Genomic DNA, 26,338 nt, shown 5'->3' with positions numbered 1-26,338 from the left:
ATATTGAACAATTTTCAGTCAGTACATTTGTTATTCCAACAAGTTCTCATTTTTAAGTTGTTCTCCAGCATTTAAATAATAAAGGTAAGCTAATGTAATATTATCAAATCCTGTGGGTATAATGTTACTTTCAGTTAGTTTTATTTTGAGTATCAGTTATTCATTATTAGTTATTCTCTCTCTCTCTCTCTCTCTCTCTCTCTCTCTCTTGTATATATATATATATATATATATATATATGGTCAATGTAATAAACTGGGATAAATTAATTGTTCCTTTAAAATTGTAAGAAGCTGCTTCATCATGATCTTGATACAATATACTTTTTGAATGTGATTTTCTTCCTTAACCAATTTAGCCAATAGAATCCACAGTATTACATTTTTGTTTTATTTATACATAATTGTATGTTATTTTTGTCAGTGTTTTTACAGTAGTTTAAAGTACTAACTTTCTTACTGCTGCAGTTGTCTTTATAGAGAATTACTATCCATTTGAAATTCATTGTTCATCTTTATATACATCACTCAACTGACCTCAACATTATAAATATTTATATAACTTTTACTTGTATTTGAACTTATCAAAGCTTATTATACAGTAATCAACATAACAGTAATCACTACCTCTAATTGTCGAGATAACCAAAAATTCATGTGAGCATAAGAGACAGACAATGAAATTGAGACCATTGTGTTTTATTCAGTACAGTGCAACATTGTGAGACCTTACATCCCAAAGCAGGTTGAGTTTTACATGAATAATGCAAAATAAAAACAATTTGAAAAGAACATTTTGTTTCCTCGAGTTTCACTACTGCTGACACCCAAAGAGTTGGTACTGCTGGACCATCTCCTCCATGCCCAGACAGGTAGGTCTGTGTTCATCAGTTTGACACTCTGCACCTGTGGGCCAGTACTCGATCCAAGTTCTCTCTCCAAGTACATACTGATACCTGAGGAAAGCAAAGTGTCAGATACATTCACTCTCTATGTAACCAGCTTTCTTTAACAATAGGCCAAAAAAATATTTAATTTAATTTAATTACTCTATCAAAACAATGACACATAGTGTCCAAGAAAGATTTGACTTAATAAAAGAAAGCAGTAAAGCAGTAAAAAAGTTCAAATGCACACACATTCGCAACTTACGTTTGATCTACGTCATCTCTGTGAATATCTTTGGATGTGCCCATGATAAGGTAGATTTTGCTCTCTGCCAAGTCTAAAGACTCCCTGCAGTGTGGATAACTGAGGAATGTGCGCAGTTTATTCAGAGGACCCACATCAAAACTTCCTGTAATTCAAATAAAAGGAAACAGAGAAAAGGTAAGGAATAAATGTGTAGCCAGCGTTGTAGTGGTGTAGTTTCACACTTCTCAGAAGAGTATTAAGGGTAAAGGAATAGTTGTAGTATTTTGGAAATACTCTTACCTGTATGCACTTTCTTGCCATTAGATTCATACTATTATTCATGCCATTCTCATGAGTGTATTGGGCAAATAAATATTCAGCCATTAGCTGGCTAACTTTGTTTAGAGTGAAAACAGCGAGTCTGCCAACACCTACCCCCAACATCTACCAACACATTTAATGCTGTTGTTTATTCCATAGAAAAAACAAAGAAAAGAAAACCCCAAAAAACATTAAAACGACAATTTGCCTTTTTAAGAACATGCACTGGGCAATTTCTTGGCCAGGACTATTATGTTCTGGAGTGTCCACTGGTTGTCTTGCAATGCAAGCTAAGTTAGCTGGCCGCAAGTGGTAACCTCATACTTGGCATACAAACACGTGAGAGATAGCAGGTTTTTCTTTTCTTTTCTCTTTAAGATTACTTTGGGGAGCGCAGCAAAGGGCCAAGGGTGGAATCTACCAGGTGAGCTAACCAGTCTTCTCATCTAACTCAACTGTCTGGAAACACAACTGAGACTCAATATGCTTTCAAAAAGAGACACCTTGAAAACATCAGAGGGGTGTACATTTTAGGCAGTTCAAAGATAAATACCCACCTTCCTTGATGACTTCCAGTACCCGCACTGTGTAAATGTCAGTGGACAAACCGTCTGCAAATTCCTCCACTCTCACTTTGTATGCTGAGGACAGACAAGTTGCAGATTGTTAGCTCCCTTGCTATACACACACACACTCACACACACACATTTTTGGGATTAATGTGCTATATATATATACATATATATATATATATGCAGTCAAATAACACTCTCTTACCAAAATCTATTTTGCTGGTCAGTGTACTCTCGCAAATCTTAGCTGTGCGCTGATCATCTTTGATATTGTCCTTCTTCTGCATACTACAATTCTCTGGAAATGCACAACATTCACAAAGGTAAATACACAAATGATGACCAGATTAAATGTGGGTGTGTGTCCATGAGTTGATGGGTGAGTGCAGCTGAAGTATGTTAGTGAGCTTTTGTTAAGCTAGACTGATTCTACAGGATCCTGCAGGTGCTTTTTCCCTCTGACAGAATGTTCTCATGAAACATTATACTCATACTACCTGACCATTAGGTTCAGACATTAATGTTTTCCTAGGGATATATTGTCATTACTTTTTATGACCAAATACCTGCACATTAAATATGCATTAGCATGCCAAGATGCTAAACTAAGATGGTCACAACAATTATCATTATATCTGCTAAGCAATTTAATTTTGAGTATGATAGCATTCAGCTTTAAGTGCTGCTGTGCCTACAGTACAACCTCTCAGGGCCACTAAGTCTACACACTGATGTTTCTTCTCCTACCCACCTGCGCAGGACTGGGTGAAACACTCTGTTAAGTGGGAATAATTTAGCATTAACCCCTGCATGGCTGTAGACTCCTAAGCTTGTTTGATCCTTTTTTGCCCTCAAATCCTGCACTTTATTGCAAATCTCTGCAGACAATGCAGATGATGAGTCCAAAGCACTTGGTAAGCACTTTACTTCTATTAATAGAATAATGTTAGTTTTGCCTTTAGCTGTTTGGGGGCAAATTTATACAGCAGGTATTTAGAATGACATAATTTTGTTTACCTTCAGCACATGTGCATTCATCATTTCTACAAAGCCGTAGTAGCTGTCCAGCTTTCCTCTCTGGGTGGTAAAATTTCACACAGTGTGATTCTGCAACATGAAAAAAAAGATTTTGCAGTAATTGCAGTGCATTAGAAAATGAGCATTCGATAATCTGAAAATGTAATACTGTCTGCTTATCCACATCGTTATCTATTCCTACATCTATCGACAGTGAAGTTCATGAAGGCATCATATGATTCTGAGTGTCTCTGAGACTCACGGTCATAGTACTCATAGACAGACACAGCAGCTGGTTGTAAGACTCCCACTTTTAGTTTCTGATGGATCCTAAAACTGATCTCCTCCATTCGTCTGTGAGAAACCTGTGGACAAATGTGAGATAGAGATAAATAAACAGAGAGCAATGCAGTGAGAGAAAGTATAGAGATAGGAAACAGTGATGTCATACCTTGTCCAGGTAGATGATGAGTGAGCCTCTTTCTGACAGGACTTTGTTCATCTCATATTTTGCAATAGTGCGGGCACGGCCTTTGGCCAACTACACACAAACACACACACATTGTCAGACACTTTTTTAAACCATAAAAGACTGACTATACATATATATATATATATACATATATATATATATATGTGTGTGTGTGTGTGTAAGTTCTTACCAAGTCCAGGTCGTTTGTGTTAGCAGTGAAGCCAGTTAGCAACCCAATATCCAAGATTGACATGGATGCATCATGGTCCTTGTCCTTATACCTGCACACAGAATGGACAGAATAATACAAACAACAGCATAAAAAGATAAATAGAATGTAAACATAGCCCATTATTAACTTTATATCAAATATCCTTTAAGATTTTATACGCTGGACAGCTTAAATGGGCTTTAAGGGGAGCACCACCTGAATTAGGAATCCAGTATGTCATTTCTATGGCCAAGGAAAGTTCAATCATTGTTTGTGAACATGAGGTACTCTCTCACTAAGCCAGAAACCAGATAAGAAAGTCTCAAACTTGTGATATCCTTAGTCTAGAGCTGCTCCATAGAAAATTAATAAGAATCTGATTTTAGCTCTTTTTACCTAGAGATCATGCAGTAGAGCCTTTCTTTACACTGCCTTTTTACACAGAAACAAACACAGCAGCATCATGTTGCTCCATGTGTGAATTTAGACAGCATGCCAGCATTATAACAAAAGAGGCGGGATAGGCAGGACGTTTAACAAAGTGTTGGCCTCTTGTGTGACACATGCATCTGCAGTGTATTCTAAACAAAAACATGGCAATAATAATCATTTAACCATCCCCAGCGGTTCTCGTCCTCTGCTCGGAAAGTAAGGGGCACTCGAATCTCCTTATTTTCCCAATTTGCAATTTGCAACCTTTTAGTTAGGTGCTAAGTGCTGCTAGCTGCTTTTTAAATCTCCTGCAGGGGGTTGCACACAACACGTAACCAAGATGTCACACCAGTTTCTTTTTTATACTGAAATTAGCTTTATTCCACTAGTGTTCTCAGTTCTGAAACAGAAGATGTACGTGTACGCTCAGAACATCCCCCTGGCTATTCTCAGTGTCATCGTGTGTGTAACATCTTTTCCAACATTATGACATCACAAATTTGAGTTTTGGCATACTAGATTTGGCTTTGGGACAGAGTTGATCATGTCAAGTAATATTTTGGACTGTTGTCGACTACAGAAATAACGTATGAATTTTGAAAATGGGTGTTGTTTCCCTTTAAATTAGCAGCAACATAATGAGGGCAGGACGATTAAAAATGATTAGAATTGCACTTTTACACTGTGACACTTGTCATCTCTTGATTGTACTTACAAAACCTGGATTCTCAGTTTGTATATTTTCTCATCCTCATCCATTTTCTCTGCAGGAACAAAACATTGTATTGAATATTTAGTTGATTAGTTTGCCATAACACAAGGTAGCCCTACTTGGCAGAAATAAACTGATAAAATGACAACAAATAAAGGCAGATGAACAGAGAAAGAAATATAGGGAACCAGATTACCTGGCAAGAGCTCCACTGACAAGTTGAACTTCTGACAGTCACTCTCCTTTTCTTTGGGCAGAGCGTAATACAGCGACACCATCTGAAACAAAAAAGCGATTCTTAAAATGTGATACACTAATACAACTCTGTCTTTAAAAATGTAGTCCGCACAGCCTAAAAATGTCTGGTCTCATCTTGGACACATAAAAAATCAACAGATGATAAAACCCATAATATAAACTGTAAAACTGTATATACTTACTTTCACTGTTGCTTCTCCTGAGCCTGTGGCAGTAACTTTCACATCCTGGTTTATATCATTGATCTGTGGGTATTTAAATATGCGCACGCACACACGCACGCACGCACGCACACACACACACACACACACACACACACACACACACAGAGGGATGAGCAGAAGAAACACACAGAACATTTCTGGAATGACGATGAGCCACTGTGTCTTTGTGTGTGTTCTCACTTTAGATGTTCTGGTAGTGAACTGGTTGTTCTGGTTGAAATTGTACTTGGTAGGACTTGACCTGCCTGGCAACAAGATGTCCACATTCAGGTCATAGTTTGGTTCTTTAGCATTGGTCCAGTACTCTGCTATAGCCTGGTACACTATTATAGTTGCCTAGAGAGAAAAAGAGTAAGGCAGAGAAAACAAGGCTTACAAAAAATGGTTTTAAGTTCAAACAAGATGATGGTATCAAAATGGAGAGAGGGGTCTGTGTTACCTGTGTTGATCCATAGCCTCCGCCCACCTTCTGCTGTTTGTTGAACCATCTCACTACAGGTCTGGCGTCCTCAAATGCCTTTATCAACAGAAGGCAAGTCAATGGTTGTAATTTTCTGTTGTTGACCTTACATTGCATTTATACAGTAACGTTAGTGAAAATAGTGAGAAGTCCTGGTTCTAGTGCAGTTATATTTTTAAATAGTAAACTCACAGTTTCCAAAGCCTTCTAAATATGTGTTGATTATAAAATAATGAATCGAAAGTTTACAACATTACATTCCATTTATATCAATAGATGCCCCTGAATCCACTGGACCTTTACGGCTGTGACACTACAGACAGACACGTTGCACTGACTTTTCATCTCCAAACCCTTTACTCCTGTGGTGAGGTAACATCGATAAGGACTCTGTTGTACTGTATGTGGGACATGCTCACCTTAGCCTTGACCAGAGCGAGAAGAGCGTAAGCTGTGGCCTCCAGTGTGTAAACGCGCCCCTTAGGTGTCCGCCAGTAGGACAAGTCTGAGAAAGATGCATATAACATATTTTTATTATTCTGCTCCACCTGGAACAATGATAATTCCATAATGCTGTCGTCTTAAATTTCTTTTATTGGACTTAAACTAATGAAGAAAGTAAAATTAAATGAATAATTTTAACAAATCTTTGTATCCATGTAGGGACATTTGCCCCTCATACATGTAAATTCACAGAAGCCTGAGCACATGAGAGTGTGACAGAAAAGGATTTTTAAAAGCTGAAAGAAAAACGGATGTTTGAGAATTTAAAAAAAACCTGATATTTAGTTTTGTTTAAACAGTTTAAACAATCTATCATTTATGAACTTTATGGTTGAAAAATAATGCTGTCATTTCTGGTGGGCAATCTATGTACAATTGTCTCTAAATTACCTCAAAGATATCTGACTGAGCAAAAATGATTACCTAATATCAACCGCATCAATGTGTCGGTTGGGCTCTAATAAAAGTATAACAGTAATTATTGGTGGATTTTGTTTTCTTATACTTTCTGAATATGCGTTCAAGAACATTGCTGTGTGATGACACCTGGGGCGACAAATTTGTTGAGGATCTCGCGGTTCAGTTTGTTTTCATTGGCCAGGGCATATGATGCCATGGTAACAGCATATGGGTTGGTGAGATGGGGCAGACGCTTCTCCAGGTAAGCCACTGCTTTGTCTATACTGCCAGCTAGACTCTGGACAGAGAGGAAAAAAAACAAAGGAAGGAGAAGAAAGAATAAGGGGAGAACAGATAGTGAGCAGAAATTTCAGTTAGAAAATAAAACACTGTCAAATGGTTCAGATAACAATAATATATCTATTTCATATATCGTCTTCTGTGAAAGAATGTCCAAGGATTTTACCCAGAGTTGAGACTACATTGAATTGCACTGGAAGGCACTTAAGAGGATCGACAAATCAACTTTTTTTAGTCTCTATAGAGGTTTTTATGGGTCTGTAAAACACAGCACAGGCAGAACTCTTCACAAGTTTGTTTTCTCTTAGTAGCTTTTTTAGGTTTTGGAGTTGAGTGGCAGGTGGATAACTGATCAGTTGATCCAAACAGAGATCATCAGATCAGATTGATAAATGAGAGGAGCAACTGCTGCACAGGTGAGTGAAAGTGAAAAACTTTTAGACCCAGTGCAATGAACAGTTAGGGTAATTAATTACACCTGGCGTTCTGCTGCTCCGTCTTTGCCCCGAGTATGCTCTGCACTCCTCCGAGAGCATGGTGCAATGAATAACCCAATGGTATATATATTCCTGACATCCCTATCTACTAATGAACAGCCCAACAACAAAAATAGAAAATCAATATATGGTAGCAGACGATTTCATTGTGGCGGGCCACCAAAAATATATGGGAAACCCTGGGATCAAATTATAATAAAACTAAGGTCAGTGTAATAGCATCACCAGTAAGTAATTAGTAAAAGAAAAACAAATGTGGTTAGGAAAAAAAAGAGAAAACAATGCATGTAGATATAGGCCTACTCACATTCACAGTAGGTGCACATAGTGAGCGTGATTCCTGCATGGCAATGAGGCAGAAGGCTGTCATGGAGGCATCTGAATCTGCACCACGCACGTCACCCTAAATGCACGCACACACACACACACACACACACACACACACACACACACACACACAAACACAAACTTGTATTATTCAGTCAATGACGTGATTGTTTTATCTCTATATTTGTAGCAGCAAGATGAAGAATAGATGTCAATGACATCAGTGCACGTACAATCATCTCTCCGTGGGACACCCTTCCAACTTCTCTAAATAAGCCGTCAGGTTGCTGCGCGCATTGAGAATCAGAAACTTGACTGCTTCACAGATGTGTTCCTTTTGCACTGCCACCAGACTGTTGGCCATGGCAAACACCTTGGCAACATAAGCTGTCAGCCTTATAGCATAGAAGAAGAGAGGAGAAGAGAGGAGAGGCTGTGAGTTTAGTTTATGTAAAAAACTTGCACCATCCTCACACAGTCACACTCTAGGTTAAAATAGGATGTGCAAACATTTATGTATCGGTTTATCGATGTTTGGAGTGCCTCACCAGGTGCTACTTGGGCGATTCGCCCAAACAGCAAAAGACCCATCTTTTTTACGGTAGGCAAGCTCGTTGCGGTAACCTGGACATGAACAAAAACACACAATCTTTTTACTGTCAGCCATTCAACTTGGAATCCAGTTGGATGGGGTCCTGTTACATTTTTTCTTACTGTGATTATAGCATCTTTAAAATTATTCTGTTGGTGTTGTTTTTTTTGTATATAATGCAATTGTAGTGAAAACCTCTGTAGTCTATGGGTTTATGCATTGCATTCAGACCATGAATTCTCTGTGTCCCTAGTTTGTATCTGTGGGGCATGGGCTTGCATTGCTGACTACCACAACATCTTTTTGATAACATTTCTGTCTTCTTTTTTCAGGTTAGGGGTTAGCCCAATGAATTAAAACATTAGAGTTTCTCCATTCGACCCCATCCGCGAGTTCCAGCTCAGCTCATAACTGTTACATTGTGATGACGTCACAAAATTTTAAATCGCTTTGCTCCGCGAGAGGAAAGCTTTACAAATATAAAACCACCATAACCCAAACATTTATGCAAGAAAGATTCAGAAATTACCTTGTTTGCAGTTCGAGATGTCCTGTAAACAGTTTTACAGACGTTCTTTATAATAGTGACCTATGGAGAAAATGCTTTTTGGGGTGTCGGGGATATTTTTTGTTGCAATACTGTGAGTGGCACAAGCAAAATTTGGCTGGAAGGCTCAGCATTTTTCTTGGTGACCTGCCAAGTGCTACTGTGTACCTCTCCTCACTGGAAGCATGGCAACTGATCAGTGTTGTAACCCAGGTCACTGCTTTCTGATAAAGTACAGTTAAGTATGAGTTTCCATTTAAAAAACATGGAAGAGAACACAAATGGACCCAAATTTAGAATGCCACACAGAGGGGGCAAAATTTCTAGCACCTGTGCTAATAAACATACCTGTGTGTGTGTATGTGTGTGTGTGTGTGTGTGTCAGCCTACCGGTCTTGATGTGTTGGAGAGCTTCAGCACGTTTCTGAAAGCCCACAGATTCCCACTGGTTGGTTTTGTCCAAATATATGGTTGCAATAACAGGCAGGGTCATATGGATCATGTTCTGCTCTCCACAGCCCCCGGGCTGGTAGATCAGACTTCCCATAGAGTTCCCACTAATGGCGTTCTCCACCAGTACAGACACTTGTTCTTTCCCTGCGTGTGCACAAAAGAAAAGGAAAAAAAACAAAATAACAAATGTCATAATTTAGGAAGGAAGAAACAACTAAAGAAATATGAAAAGGTCCCCCACAACCAGTGACGTGGTCACTTCCCATTAAGAACAATTTACACCAGTGTAGTATCACATAATGTGACCAAATATCTCTCACCTGTCACAGAGATCTGTGTGCTGGTAGGTGTGTTTGGAGCCAAATCTTTCTTAGGAATTCCACTGTTGAGGATTTCTTCTTGTTTACCACCTAAAGGGAGAAACAGTGGGCAAGTTCAAGGATCAATTAACATGTCATGAAATTAAATATATTACCATATTAATATATACCATAGCTACTTTTTGAGTATACTCACCTACACCTTTGTTAGCTGGGTCTAGAGTTATAATCTGAGGAGATTTAACCAGTACACCTTCAGGCTGGAAAAACGACAAGACAGACATTAGAAATCATAATTGTTTTTTGTGATATCTTCATCTACTAGTGTTTAACCCTCTGGATCATCACCGGCATTCAAATTCACAATTATCTTGAACCCTGAGCAAGTTGGTTTGATTTCTTTTAAAAACACATGGTAAAGGTAATGATCAACTTGGCAAGAAACGTCCCACAAAATGCAAGGAATTAGTATATTTAATAAATTATATGTAAAAAAAAAATGGATTGATTTTCAGGTCATTTTCTTTTACGTTTTACTAATTTCATTTTTTTTTGTAGTTAATTTATGGGTGATTTCTTAAGTCTTTGTCTTTGAAAAAAAAATCAAGCCAATTTGCCCAGGTTTAAAATTGTTAACAAAATACAAAATGGCCTTTAATGATCTTTAATAATTAACAATCTCTTTTGTTCTCTTTCTCTTTCTTATATACATTTGAAAAAGCTGCCGCAGAATATATTTGCATCAGATTTATACCCCAAAAGATGTCTGTTTGCTTCTACTGTTTGTTTCCTGTTTCTCTTTACCACCACCCGCAGCATTTTCATAATTCCATCGTTGAGTGACGAATCTTTAACAGCTGCTTTGACCTCAATGGGGTACTCTCCATGTTTCATGGGAATAATGACGAAGGGTACAGATCGTTGTTTGGGTCCGATGTTCACTTCCTGACGATACTTTCCACGTTTAGAGGCTGAACTGCACACGTGCTCCTTCTCGATCAGATCAACACGCACCTTAAACACAGGACAAAGATAAAGAAAGAGACTGAGGCATGTATTGTTAATCAAAGTGATGACCCCCATTGAGTGGATAGTAAGGATCGTAATCAGTTTCATTTTAGGTCGAAGGTCGAACACTGGAGGGTGGGGGGGCATATAAAACAGGGGAAGATGATGGTACCCCCCTGAGAGATATTGAGCATCAATAACTTAACTTCCTGCAATCTAGTGATTTTTAGGCACAAAGTTGTGCCTTTCTTTTATCAGTTTAAGGTGTCAATGTCATTAATTTAAAAATAAAATTCCTCTGTTACTCTCATGTTTTGACTGGGGGGGTGATGTGTGAACATGTTCTAAAGACTTAACAGAAAAGACTCTAGAGAGAGAAAGAATTAGAGAAAGTAGTATATATATTATTTAAAAGTTAATTATTTTACACGTTGTTTATGCTCTTTTGTTTGCAAACTCCTTAAACAAACAAACATAAAATCATCGTCTGATTGGTTCTGGAATGAAACACCAGGGCAGAGTAAAGCAGGCTTACAGTGACAGGATCTGGGCTGTAGTTGTGGAGGATTGCCTTAACTTCCAGCTGCTCTCCACGGACAGCAGAGTACGGCACCCTGAGATCAATGAAGAACTCCTTCCGGACAATTACTTCTAATGGCTCACCAACACAGATTCCTTTAAGGGGAGAGGGATAAAAAAAAAAAAAAAAAAACAAGTCATGAAACAGAAAAAGAGAAAAGGAAAGGTGTAAGTGATGGGAAAGTTTAAGGTTAGAGTCATAACCATAGACTGTATGTAAAGACAACATGACAACTCCCAAAAAGTGAAGCCCAAACATCTAGATCACCCTCTGGTGGCTAACTACAGTATAGGTTATAAACTATTCTGCAGTTAGCATGTTAGCTGACAGGACATGGGCCAAACAAAAAACTCAATGTTTAGGTCAATTTACCCAGCTGGCACCGGCGTCAGTTTGATGTCACAACAATGTTGGACTCTAATATTGCACAGATGTTAAATTTTAGTTGGAATGAAAGTCAGTTTTACAATAATTTCAATGTCTAATGAGGTTGGAATTTCACATTGTGTGGACAATACATGATGTTTTGTAGACGTGGGTTTTGTTCTGAAACGTCTCAAGTACATGTTATTCTACGTCAACAGGATGTTGGCATGACGTTTGGAAGAGGTTTGATTTTGGTTACTTGACAGCACAATTTAATGCCAACAAAATATCAATGTCATGAGTCTTCTACACAACATCGCTGTTGGCATTGGACGTTGTGATATTAAATTTTAGTCACCTGATTTCACAACCTAAATTCAAATAAATATCACCGTCTAACAACATTAGTGTCCACCTGATTAGGTAGTTCTTATCCCCCCAATGTATGTTTAAGTGTTCCTATTTCTGATAAGTTTGGTTTTAAGTAATTTGATGCTATAAAAAGGGTTGTGACATCATGATTTACAGCTATGTGTGCCAATTAGTGCACTCGCAAGAGGGCGTTGGCTGTCTACACAGGATATTTTGGCTTCAGTTTTTTGCAGTGAGGGTAAACAGAGATGTGTTGTCCATCTTTAAATACAATCTATGGTCACAACTAAATCACAAGAGAACTTTTAGTCACTGAATCCTCACCGTTCGTTCTTGACAGACTAATGCCAGTAAACTGCCAGGTTGTGATTGAGTCTTGCAAAGGAACGTTTTTCGTCATTGATGTGGTTTCACTGAAACAAAGAAAGTGTTAATGCTCTGAGAGGTAAATGGTAGCTTTAAATCTTTGTGGTGCCATTAATGTGGTTATCAGTGTATTTTTTTTTAAATTCCTATATTTCCATTGACTCACCAGTTAGGCGATTGTCGAGAGCAAGCAGGCAGTTTGACATCTGACCACAGCCAACTCTCAGGGAACTTGGTGCGCGAATTAATTTCGTTGCTGTCCATGTAACTGTTGTCATCCTCCTCACCTAAAGCATTATTGAAAATTTTGTTATTTTGATTGTTTTCTACCAGTGTGACAATGACGATAACCACCCACAGCTTCCACCCATCTTTCATCCCCGTCTCTTACTGCGAGCCAGCAGGAGGCTATCCTCCTTCATCTCAGCTCGCTGGTTTGCTATCTCCTTGCAGCAGTGCAGGAAGGCCTCCACACAGGTTGCATTATCAGTGATGTACTCTGCACGTATCTCACAGGTGTATGAGAGGCGAGTTTCCCTCATGCCATCCGAACAACAATCTTTTTGCGCTTGTTCTGTGTACTGACTCACTGGAAAGAAAGAAAGGTGGTGGAGGAGAGACAAGGTAAGAAGATGCATGTTCAGCTTCTCCCCTCTATCCCAAAACAAAAACCAAAAACAATTGAAAGGGGGGTCTAGAAAGATTGTGGAGAGCCTGAACTGAGTGACAGAAGATGACTGATTATGTGGTTACTGTCTGGTTTAGAGCTGTGGTTCTTACATAAGCTGGTTCTGACGTCCGTTATAGTGGTAGCTCGTTTCCTCCTGCTGGGGGCCGGGCATTTCAATTCTGGAAAAGCAGCATAAACAAGGTCTTTAAAAGAACTCATCAAGTTGGCTAGACTTGATTTTTACGTGGTATAATTTACATGTAACTCTAAAAATCAAAGTGAGGTCATTCATCCATGTTTGGGCCACATTGTGTGGACACATCGTGTCGACAGGGTCAGAGACTGAGGAAAATTTGATCTACAAATGCACACATAATTTGTTGAAATGTTAAAACATTGTATAAATGCTTTTTAGAAAAAAATATCCTCCACTGAAACAGGGAACAGAGGGGATTCTGATCAGCTCATGTAGAAGTCTCCCTGATTGATTCTTGACACTAACGTGGAAATACCTCAAAGAGCCCATATAGACCAGGTATTAACATGCTTTTTGGTGGTCCAAACACAAATGGACAGCTATTACCATTCACACTTGTGCCTATCATATGTCTCCAGCTGACCACTAGTATTCAGATTCTGTTACTGCCCTGTGAAGTTATTACATCCACACTTTGCTCTGTAGCGTGCTTGCTAGTTTACATTAGCAGTTGTGTCAATACCATGGATGTCTTAAGAGACCTGGAAACAGCAGTGGCGACAGGGCCCTATCCATTCCTATGAAAACTGCTAAGTAGCACATGAAGCATTACCCAAGTACCCATATCTTTCTTATTATAGGGCCCACAGAGAGTGCATACTACAGACTTTTGATGGCCAGGTAGCGTGATTGTACCCATGCCACTTTACAATGTGCACTATAGATCGTTTAAATAGGTACCTTGATGTAATTTGGTTGGAAAGACTCTTTTAAGAAGCAGTTCTTCTTCTCTCCACTAGATGATTACTCCCAAAAAATGAGTGGACTTATTTCAATGAATAAAGTTCCATGTGCCCACTTCCTAATTAAAGATATTTAATGGTACAATATGAAAGCATTAGGAAGGGCATGTTTAGGGCAGAGAAAAGAAAGTAGTAGAAAGTAAGGTCACCTTGTCTGTAGGGAGTCCCAGAAGCTGTGCTGGACTCAAACAACAACCCAGCATCGTAGAACACACCCATACCGTCCTTCCCTCCACCAGGTGTGCAGCCAGTGTCATGCTTCTCTACAATATCCCACACCTGAGCAAGGTGGAAATCATTCATACACACAAATACAAACATAGAAGACATAGGGTTAGACTATGCAAGTTAAACATACCTGGCTATACACTCACATGACAGTGTCAGATTTGGCCAGGAAATAAATTTCCTGTAGCTGAAGTTTAACTTGCCATATTTTGAGCAAATTGGCCTGATTTCTTTCAAAAACATGGGAAGAGGGAGCAAATTAACAAGAAATGGCCAAACAAACAAACAACGCCCCCCCCCCCCCCCCCCCCCCCAAACAAACAAGAAATTAGTAAAAAGTTACACACAGTAAAAAATACATAATTATTATATTATACATATATAATTAGAGAACTATAAATATAGTTCATTTTTTTAGAACATTTTTGATCTCTTTAATAATCTAATAATCCCATTTCCTTGTCACCTTTTATTGTTTTTTTTTTCAGTTCGTAGGACAGTTCTTGCCAGGTTGCTCATTATGTTTTTTCTGTGTTTCTGAAATAAGTTAAACCAATTTTCTCAAGTTTCAAAATGATAAATGCTAGTGAAAGGTGTCTGAATTCAGCACAAAAAAGGTATGTAGAGACAGGTTTTAAAGTGTTAAAACCCTTTCAAACATTTTTAGTGACAAATATTATTCAATTACTAAATTAAATTACCTTTTTCTGGGTGAGACGGTGTTTGTTGTTTAGGACGTAGACGCCTTTGTCAACTGCCACCAGTCCCACCGTGGCCTCTGGGTCTCCAATGACCTTCAGACCAAACATCCTGCGAGGCTCATATGATGGAGCGGGTCTTGATGATGTCAGCGTCAGCTAAATGTGAAAGTAAGGTCAATGAATTACTCTTTTGTATTTGTTACAGCAGTTTCATACATAAAAATATGTTCAAGAAATTAATAAATAATTGATGTTATCAGATAGTGTATTATTTGAATGCTTAAACTCTGATACAGTGGTTATGTGTGTCTCACCGAGCCCATGCAGGAATCCTTTACATCCACCCAGACAGAGTCTGATACCACTTCATTGCCGTCTGTATGATAGTAGGCAATAATGCGGAATGATGGCAGCATTTCTTTGGTAATGGGAATTATCAGGGAAATCAACACTTGACCTTTCGTCTTGTAACGGCCGTTTTGCACCATTTGACCTCGGCTCAGGATCTAGGGACACAGATTTGAAAATCAGACGTTATCAGACATGAGTGTATACTACACAGGTCATAAGATGCAACAAAAATAATTATATATATGCACACATGGTGTTTAATATCTCTCACCAGGTATGTGATGTCACTGTTTTGATTTCCCTGTCTGTTGAGGTTGAGGTTGATTTTCAGATTGTCTCCTAAATTAAGCTCAGCAGTATCCACCCCTGCAAATGCAACATGTTGTGATGAGTGCTAAATACTGAAAACATGTAGTGCATGGTACATACCACTGCCAACCCCCACTGTTTTGTAACTATCACACGTTATTTCAGGATGTCCCTTACCTATGTGGATGTAGTTGTTGCTTTTAGTGGCATATGGCACAGCTGACATGGTGGCTGATGCTTGTCTTTCATGTGTAATACGAGGATCATTGGTCTTTGCCTGCAATTAACGACACACACAGTTCAGCATGCAAAAAAAGATGAAGTTCACCATTCACATTTTGCACAGAAAACATATAAGCAGTGCCAAAACCAAGTGAAGATTTAAAGCAACAGTTCATCCAAACATCAAAAACCCATATTTTTCCTCTAACATATGGTGCTATCTATCAGTCTAGATTGTTTTGGTGTACGTTGCTGGGTGTTGGAGATACCAGCTGTAGAGATGTCTGCCCTCTTTTGAATATTATGGAACAAGATGACCATCGGCTTATGATGCTCAAAGTGCCAAAAAATACATCTGAAAATCTCAACTGTAATGTCTCTTTCCAGAAATCATGACCTGGATATACAAAGATAACCCAAAGACCTTGGTAGGAACTTTTTTCTTTGTACTGATTTACACTATTGCATCATATCACTGTAAAGGAAGTGTGCATTTACTCATGGAAAAAAGGCTTTTGCTTATGACAGTAGAAGATGTAAACATAATGCCGTTCTCCACAGCTGATGTGTAAAGTGTAAAGCTAGCTCACTGGTTCTAGGTGAGATGCACACTTCCATCTGCACATTGATACACTTGGCAAATGTGGTTCAGTGGAGAGAAAACAGTTCCTTCGTGGAACTGTTCACAAGGTCTGTGGATTATTTTGAGTAACTGGGTGATGGTTTCTGGAGAGAGACATTGTTGGTGAGTTTTTTTAAACACATTTTTTAAGGCTTTGAGCACCACAAGCTGAATGCCATCTAGTTCCAATATAATGAAGAGAATATAGACATCCCTGACATTTCATCTCCAACACTCAGCAGCTCACGCCAAAACAATCTAGATTAACAAATAGACCTACAAGTAAGGTAAAAAAATATGTGTTTTTGAGTGGGGTCCAAATCAACTGTCTGAACTGAACTGTCATTTTAAAAGATTTCAGGGACTTACTGTAACTGTCAGTCTTGAGTTTCCTGCAACTGTGTTGATGGTGAGCCGTGCCATGCCGTTGGCTGCAGTGAAGCCCTGCACCCGGCCTGGATCGACCACCACTGCTACACCTGATGCCGGTGTGTCATCAGGATTCACAACCTCAACCTGCCACCAGAGACACAAACAGCACACTAAGAAAACGCTAACACACTAACAGCTTTATTTTTAAAAAAACATCCTGTAAAGGTTGAATTAATGTCATTTGATTAGTAGGTAAGTAATATGACTTAGGTATGGTGGCCCAAATTGTTAACGGGTGATTTTTTTTTTTCTGTTTCTCTGAAATCTCCTCTGTTTGTGAAAATCTGCCTTTACATCACGATGATAGTCCAAAACATTGCTTTAATCAATTACAGAGCATTAAACAGCACATGACTTCTATGTTTAAGATATACTGTTACCTGTGTTTTCAAAGGGTAACCATATCTCATAAATGAAATGTTTTCTCTCAAGGACTTCTTAGTGAAGTAGAAAAACAGTCATATTTATATGTAAGTAAGTGCTTTACCGCAACATCGAAGGACATTCCTGGTTTGAAATATTTGGGCGTTTTCTTGAAGAGGATGGTGTAAGGTGATGTGACAATCTGGATACCTCTCAACTCTGACTCCACCATTTCACTACCTGTGAGTTATCACAAACACAAATATATTTGAACAGAAATTGAAACAGAGAAATACATAGAATTGTCTTTCTTTTTCTTTTTTTTTCTCCCTGCTAGTTTGGCAAATGTTTAATTTTCTCAATACTGATAGTTACTTTGACCTGCACATGATCTAACATACTGAATAGGCACAAACGCACAGTTGCTCTCTTACCGCTAGCTGTCAGCACACTGACAGACACAAATATGGAACTCCCGACCAGCTGGTTAATGTTTGGGTAGGTCTTTGTGATGTGCTCCCTTTTCAGTGTGACCACTCCACCACCTCTGTCAACCTGATGTGACATCAGATAAAATAATGAGAAATAATGCAGTGTACAGTTTCACAGTCAGAAAACAGTTGGAGGCACATTTCCAAATATGTTCTTGAACAAACAACAGACAGGAGTGTAACGATTTCAGCAAAATAACTGCAGATGTGAATTATAAAAACCAGAGACATTTTTTTCAGAGTCGTGCAAAATACAACAATGAACTCACCTGCACTCTCTGAAGAGAATTTGGAAAACTCTTCTTTTGACCCTCTTGCATAACCCCAAACACCACATATGCCGTCCCATCCACCTCTTCGCCAAAAAGATATCTAAATCCACAAGAAAAGGGCATGTTCAAGCCCACAATTGAAAGTGGGCTAATCAGAATGTAACAACAACAACAACAACTTGTCTAGCAAACTAATAGAGCAAAAATCTCAGCGCAACAAACCACAAAACAAAAACCTTCACATACGTAGCTTTGATGTTGACAGTGAACTCTTGGCTGTCCACGTAGAAGAAGGTGCTCGAAGGTGTCAGTTTCACCTCAAAACTGGGCAGCACTGAAAATAAAAGAACATTTTATTGTTTGTCAAAATCCAGTGAAAAACAAAAAGGGAATGTTGTGGGTTAATGTGTTTTAAATGATGATATATGCAGGTAATACAAGTCTTACCATATTCTTTGACTTCAAACTCTGCAGAATAGCTCTGCTGTGGGTTGCTGTAGAACTTTGCCACAACTTTCCATAATCCAGGACTATAAACATAAACATAGACATGCAAGAACATATATTTCAATAATCTAGCAAACAAACAAAAAACTGCTTACAGTTACTTCTATTTATTTTATACAAATTGCAATATGAGCTGCTTCAAAGAAAATGATGTTTATAGAACAACAGAAACACTAAAGTTTAGAAAAAATGGTTTATGTTTTTAGTTTACATCACTGCCAGGGCCCTCCATACTATAATAGCTGACACATCTTAATATCAAACAGCTGACTTATCTTATTATTTTTATTCCTCTCTTACTAAAATATGTCAGCCTATTACTATTATTGTATAATTTTTATAGATATTAAAACACACACACACACACACACACACACACACACACACACACACACACACACAACCCCTTCCATATATATACATACATACATATATGTAATACTCACCTGACAATTTCAGCAAGATGGAAATCTCCAGCGTGCATCCCAGATCGCAGGGAGACTGGATCAAGTGGTAAAATGATGCCTTCGGGGGTCTATAAATAAACAACATCTATTAACTGTTATCCATGCCAGTTTACAAATGAATTATATAAATCCATGTCTATCTTTGGTCTACAATCCAAGAGCCTAGTCAATGTCTAGCTTGACACTTAAGTTTCTGTGAAATTTCTGTCTGAAACTTTAAAGAGGAAGTTGTGTTCACTGTGCAACTCAACCACTAGAGGGAGACATGCATTTCTTTTTACACTGACTGACGGGTGTTACTGAAGATGGACATGAAACCTATCAGAGATACAAGGTTCAGTGGATGTATTTTACTGTTCAGGGGGAATTCTTTATTTTTTTGGCATTTGTTACATTACCCTTTGGAGAGGCCAAATCCCCCCATGATAAGAATAAAAATAAGAATAATATAATACTAAATTCTATGCTTATCAAAGATAAATACCACAATCTCGATGGCAATAGAAGCATCAGCTTTGGTTGTTTCATCCCTCTCAATGGGCTCCATACGGGGTGACAATGCAAACATCCTGTAATGAACTGACAGAGAGGAAAAGAAGTTAAGTTTGCTGCTGAAAGTTAAAGGAAGGTGTACCTTTGTAATTTTGACTATGTCAAGAGTTTTCGTAGTACTGACATTCAGTTTTGAAAAAAAGTACCTTCACAGATTTAGGTATGTTTCGCAGCACTGATGTAGAATTGAACTCACTTGTGCTGTCAGGGGTGTAGAGGGTCTTGTCCGTCTGGATGAAGATGTACCCGGACTGGAAGGAGACCAAGACGACTTTCTCCAACATTCGGTCGGGGAACTGAGCTTGCAGGTACACATACTGCTTTACCTTGGGATCTTTACTGAAGTCTCCAACAGGGATCTGAAACCAGCATGAGGAGACAAAAACAGTGCGTGAGGAGCAGGATGGTGTACATCATGTGCATTTCTGGATTTTAAATCCCTTGTTTGTGCTTATGACAGGAAATGAAGCCAGTGTCATAATACAGTGACAGCAGTTCATTTACCGTTATTTGTCCGAGCGCCTGGAAGTTATTTGCATTGGTAAGTGTCACAGATGTGGATGCCAGCCTGGTGTTTTTAGTTGGATGGTTCATCACGTTGATTGTGACCGGTATTTCTGCTCCAGTGTAGTCTTGGCACTCCACAAAGATCTTTTCTACTGTTCCTACCCGCAACAAGTTGGGGGCAGACATTATCTGCCTGCAGAGCAGCAGCAAGAGAGAAAGATATTAATGTGGAGATTCTGGAAATTACTGTGCAGACAGATCCACATACTGTTTAGAGTGTACTGACAAACATGTTCCTGTATCATATGCACTTAAGCACTATAAAACACACATAATGACATGGTTATCACTGCTATACATATGATTTACAGGTTGTTGGGTTTTTTTTCCATAAAGGTTCCAATACTATATCTCTTACAGAAGTAGTTAGCAACCTTCCCGCACGAGAAACATTTTCAGTATTTCCCAGAAAAAAGCAGAATGTTGACACCTTTAGTAAATTGTAGGTGGAAATGTCCATTTGAAGAAAATAGCATAGGGGTCATTTACTTGCAAAAAAACTTTATTACCTTCGTTAGGTAAAGGGAAAGAATGAGGAACATTCATATAGACAACATTTTCTCTGGTGAGGCCAATCAGAGACTATGAGCTGTCAGAGTAATCACTCCAAAAGACTGTGTGTATTTCATTTAATAAAAGGCATCTCGCCATATCAAAGATGGACATAATGGAATGCCCCCCGCCCTTGTTCCTTTGACTTACCTGATGAAGGTTTAAGGACCAAAACATTGTGTATTTTAAATAAAATATATTTTAAGTAAAAGGACAGTGTACAGGAGTTACATGAAAAAAATTTAAAAATAGTAGAAAGTCTGAAAAAGCTAAATGTAATTCTACATAACATAACTGTTTGGGTTTTTTTCTCCAGTGGAAAGATAAATTAAAAATGAGACACGTTCTTTGTTTAGCCTATTTCTCATAACAAAGCTCAAATTAACATTAATATGAGATTTTGACAATTTTCTCATAAGTCTCAAATTCAGTTCCTAAGAAATACCCTTTCTCTTTTCTCAGTCTGATCCTGATTTAAGATCTTAAATTGTTCCTTTTTCTCTCTCACTCTTGAAAGTCTAAATAACAGTAAGACCCCCTCCAAAAAACTGATTTGCTTATAAATGAACCAGCATAATTTCAGAATCTTATCCCAGTATTAAAATTCAAGTCTATACTTTTTTGTATTTAATCTGTTTTTGGAGTTTAGAAACCTCTGAGAAACCTATGAGCACAGCAAAATAACTTCTGTTGATTTATTGTTTTGCTCCTTATTTGTCCCTAACACATCAGAATTTAACAATTTCTAAATAAGAAGATGGTTTATTTCTGATTAGAAAAGACTAATGTGAGCAGCAAAATGTTCATCCGGGGGTGTCCAAAACGTTTTATATTTCAGTAATGTTTTATGCAAGTAATTGGAATTCTCCTCTCTTACGAGAAAAAGACAAAAGTGATAGACAGTCTGGAAATAAACCAAACAGAAACATTTTTTCAACATACTTTCTCCCTTTAATCATCTTCTGACCCCCCAGATTTATCACAGGACCCAAGCCCCATTGAGTTCCACTATCTTAGAGCCTGTGAGTTGTAAGTTGTTGTGAGTTTCATTTCACCCCAAAAACCAAAGTATTTGCTTTGATAAGGATCATGAGCACCAGCATGGACTTCACACACAATAAGTGATCTATTGATTATCTTGATGAAGATCCAGTAGTGGATCAATAAAACATTTCATCATGGCTCTACACTCTCGCTCTGTCTGGCGTGATGCTTGCGCAAACTGAACAAAACTGAGGCCAACTTACTGGCATCATTTGAAAGACCACAGTACCTTGACTTTTGTGACACAAACTGCAAACTGGACTACAGCCCCTCATTATGTAAGACGAAGTTAAACTAATGTTTATAGCCAGACACTAAATCGAGCATAACATAAGTGGATCCTGGATATTGTTGTTGCTCTCATTAAAGTTCGATAAAGAACAATATTAATATCAAAAAGATGAACAATGAAACAAACTTCATATTTTAGCTCCGTTTTTACATGAATTGACTCAAGCACAGGGGAGTGTGTGAAGCAGGTGTACTTACAATGGAGCTCCATCAGCCAGAGAAGTCAGAGAGACAAAGGCCAAAGAGGCCACCAGCCACAGCAGAGTCCGACTCATGCTCCTACCTGAACCCGATCCGCTGTCAATGTAGAGTGCCGCTCCGCAGCACCCTTCTTTTATCCACTCATCACCCCACCTCCTGCAGCTCTGATTCACCTCACGGCTGTGTCATCCGTCCTCCTACCAAAATGTTTCGTTACATGTGTAAACACAAACACACTAACACATGATTTCCCAGCAGCAGTTGAGAAACTTTTGATTTCCCTTAAACGTTATCTCTGCTCTGAGGAATAAGTAAACAGTAGAAAATCAATAAGGGTTATTGCGTTTGACTAACTTCAAGGCATAGAGCTGAATGGACAGTTCATACAGCTATTCTGCATTCATGACATTTTCTAATGTGACAAATTTATATATTGAGTCACACCTTATTCTTATTCTGAACCTGATGGGTCGTTATACCAACAAGTAGCCATAAAAATATTGATCAGGCAGTTATCATCAATAGAAGCTGGCAAAAGTTGTGTTGAGCAATTTCTAGTCAAGGCATATTGCAGGGGAATTTAGGAGTTTCAACACCAGGAATTATCTCCAATAACAGTGCGATGAAAAATTATTGCATTCTGTGATTTTAGAGTTATTCATTTATGCATTGAATTACATATAAAAAATGTTGAAAGTACTGAGTTTATGGTATGGCCCTGTAAATTTAATGATTTGAATGGATGGTGCAAATGTATTCAAATCTTCTGAGTGACTGGAGAATTTCTGGATTTACTTAAGGATGGATCCCCTCAGATGTAAGCCTCACCATTTTGACCGTCAACATCTTGTTTTTTTTGGAAACAGAAGTGACCACATAGTGACCAGTGGATGGAGCTGTGGATAAGTGAGGGGTGGATCCGATACACAGACTGTAGGGACACTTGACAAACAACCCACACATTAAATATGCGCAACTTTAAGCCTTAATAAAATGTAAAAGGGTGAGTTATATAAAACTTCACCTCATGTACAGTTGTCATTAATGTTGCAATAAGCTACAGAAACCAAATATGTGTTTTGTAGCAGGCTGTAAACATGTTTTTTTCAGCTGTGAAGTTGGGCATTTCAACATGGAGATCTATGGGGACTGAATCTCTTTTACAGCAAGCCTCATGTGGCCATTAGAGGAATGGCAGATTTTGGCATTTCCGTATCTGCTTTATTTTGCAGCCCTGGAGGTTGCTGCTTGCATTCATTTTGTTGCTTTGCATCTTGTCGCCATGTGGGAATGCTTTTCTGGGGAGCATATTTCTGGACAGATTTGAGTGCAGTACTATTGATGGTAGGATAACTTACAAAGAGTATTAATTTGCTAATTTGCAATCAAATGTTGACTATTGTTTTTGATTGGTTCTCTTGTTTGAATTTGTAATGCCTCTTGTCTGCCAGTCAAATAAATCAATCCACATTTCTCTGAGCAACCAGAATCACAGCCAACCACACCATGGAGGATGGTCATGTAGTCAAACATGGATGCCGTTCAATGCTGTAAATTCAACAATATTTCGTTTCTGAGATCAGAAAATTGAGTTCTAAAGTCCAACTAAAGTGTAAAGCTAGTTTATCAGCACTGAAAATGCTGTCACCATCGAAATGCTCAATGCCAAACCTAAGACAACATCTGCCTGTACTATAGTTAATGTAACCGCAATCAGTCAAATAAGAAAAGTAATCAAATGTAATATGTAACACTATTTTAATGAAGTAATTACATTACTTAATAATTTAATAATTAAAAATTTAACAAGGTAACTATTATTCTGCAACCTATTACATTTAAAAACAACTCTCCAACACTGGTGGGTGGGCACAGATTTGGCTTAAGTAGCAGATACAAGCTCAGGTTCGGGGTCAGGTTAAGATGGTTGAAAAGCTGGGTTAACCTCTAGCTTACCCCGTATGAACTGAGTCCTTTGCAGCGGCCTCTGTTTAATTCTGACCCGCAGCCCTTTGTTGCTTGTCATCCTGTCTCTCTCTCCAGCCTTTCCTGTAACACTGATCATCTAGCTGGTATGAGAGAAAATGGGCTGGTTAGACGCTGCTACCACAACACCACTGTTGAATAGGTGGAATGAGGGGCCCCTCTGTTTCACTTACCAGTGAGCAGGCTGGGTGCAGGCTGGAAGCTAACAGGCCTGAAGTGAGCTAACTTGGATGTAACTTGGCAGCTGAATTGACGCCCCCTGGTGTCTGTCTGCAGTATAGTATAGTATAGTACAGCCCGCCCCTCCATGTTAGTTAATGGAACATAAATCAAACTAAAAACTCAAAGTACATGCCAAATAAATTTTCCCTGAAGATGGTTTCTGTCACCAAAGGTAGTTCTTATTGCACTGTTTGTTCAAGTGTATGTTTTGATGATAAATTTGGTTTTAATGAGTTAATTAGACCTAGAAAAAGTGGAGTTTCTGTCATCACTGACAGCTAAAACCGCCAATCCATGCACTCGCTTTCAATGGTGCTTTGGAGGGAACTCCCCCACCGCAGATATTGCTACTGCGCAGACTCTGGCTCCAAATGACTTCGCCAGCCCAAGATGGCAACTCCTGTATCGCGAAAAGTTTAGCCTCACTTAAGCATCGTGGGGTTAAGTGGGGGTGCATTGTCCATCTTTATATAAGATGTGCTTGCATAAAACTTCCACCTGAAGAATACAACTTTATGTGCTAATTCAGGATTTCCCTTCCAGATGACAATAATGGACTTCAGTGAGCCTTGCTCTTCATTCAGAAAAAGTTTCTTGTTACTTTCATAAGCAGCACCACGGCAATGTACATGCGCACCACGCGCCGTGCAGCAGCAAGTGTTTGCTCTGAAATTTGATCCTTGCCCTCCGGTAACAAGTGAGGAAAAAAAGGGCCCCAAAACGGCAACAGGAGTGGGGGGCAAAGAACAGTAAAGCCATAGCAAGTAGGGCACCCACCTAATCAGCAACGTCCCTGTTCATAAGCTTGCTAAGAACATGCCAGGCAGAACTGCTGACTGTTTGCTGAGTCCATGTTTGACCACACTGTGCTGTGTGTACTGTGAATCAAGCACCAAAGGGAAGAGGACTTAATGCAGATAATGGAGAAAGATATGGACAGTTTAATGATTTCAAGAACATATGCAGATGATGTGCTTTTTTATATATTATAACCTATGCCATGTCTGCCAAAGATAAAAAACATAGAAAGCATGTTTTGTTTTGATTTTTATTTCAGAAAAATAAAAATAATTTTTACTAGATTCAGACAATATAGTTAGACAAGGATAAATTAATGAATTTGTTAATTTAAATTTTGTGAGGGGCCACTCCACGTGCTGCATCGTGCTACTCATGCAAGATTTACGATACACACTGAACATATATATGAATTAGAGCTGCCAGCAATGACGCACTAATCATGAAGCGATTAAGGTCCGTACGTGATGCAAGTTTTAAAAATATATATATCGCTGACTGACATTCTTGTCTTTAAGAGGCTGTACCAGACTGAATTTTAAAGCTAGAGTGATGATACTAATATCATATGAAACTAGGAGAGGAGGAGCCTGAGGAATCCAGTGGTATCAACCATGTCATGCTAGCTTTTCAGGAAGTGAGCAAAATCAAACTTCAAAGTTAAGTTAAATTTTGGTGGTGGAAAAACTGCATGGTCATTGCGCAGGGATGCTGTGACCTCTGACCTCAAGATATCTGGTTGAAAATGGGTTCTCTGGATACCCATGAGTTTCCCCTTTACAGACATGCCCACTTTATGCTAGTCTCCCATGCAGAGGCATTTCATACCTAATCAAGAAAATCTTTGAAGAATTGCTTTTCCTTGTCAATGTGGACTTCATAATTGTTTTGTAATACAAAATAATGGAATTGAAAACATGATTAAAAAATCAATCATTTAACAGCCCTAATATAGATACAACCCTTTTGTTTTGCTCCCATTTTCACAAGTTTAAATCAAAGATCTAAGACTTTTTCTATTGACTCAAAAGTCTTATTTCTCTCTATA

General features: G+C 38.6%; 1 protein-coding gene across 1 annotated transcript; it reads right to left on the bottom strand.

The window, feature by feature from the left end:
- Positions 1-682: 682 nt before the first annotated feature.
- Positions 683-22,397, bottom strand: LOC121941800 (complement C3-like). Its single transcript, XM_042484676.1, is given in 44 exon segments — positions 683-955; positions 1,152-1,296; positions 2,012-2,095; positions 2,232-2,324; positions 3,044-3,133; positions 3,306-3,408; positions 3,495-3,584; positions 3,706-3,796; positions 4,874-4,922; positions 5,067-5,148; positions 5,311-5,373; positions 5,533-5,688; positions 5,792-5,869; positions 6,232-6,317; positions 6,863-7,013; positions 7,820-7,915; positions 8,073-8,120; positions 8,123-8,234; positions 8,388-8,463; positions 9,369-9,575; positions 9,752-9,841; positions 9,948-10,011; positions 10,556-10,765; positions 11,295-11,434; positions 12,402-12,490; positions 12,610-12,730; positions 12,835-13,032; positions 13,224-13,292; positions 14,262-14,391; positions 15,042-15,197; positions 15,356-15,547; positions 15,664-15,758; positions 15,879-15,978; positions 16,915-17,061; positions 17,465-17,580; positions 17,775-17,895; positions 18,101-18,203; positions 18,350-18,437; positions 18,551-18,633; positions 19,057-19,145; positions 19,562-19,656; positions 19,826-19,988; positions 20,134-20,329; positions 22,282-22,397. Coding segments are annotated over 44 exon segments (4,974 nt in total). The 5' UTR covers positions 22,359-22,397; the 3' UTR covers positions 683-813.
- Between the last annotated feature and the right edge of the window lie 3,941 nt (positions 22,398-26,338).

The sequence above is a fragment of the Plectropomus leopardus genome, chromosome 4 (assembly GCF_008729295.1).
Source record: "Plectropomus leopardus isolate mb chromosome 4, YSFRI_Pleo_2.0, whole genome shotgun sequence".
Classification (NCBI taxonomy): Eukaryota; Metazoa; Chordata; class Actinopteri; order Perciformes; family Serranidae; genus Plectropomus; species Plectropomus leopardus.
This window is presented reverse-complemented; position numbering and strand designations above follow the sequence as displayed.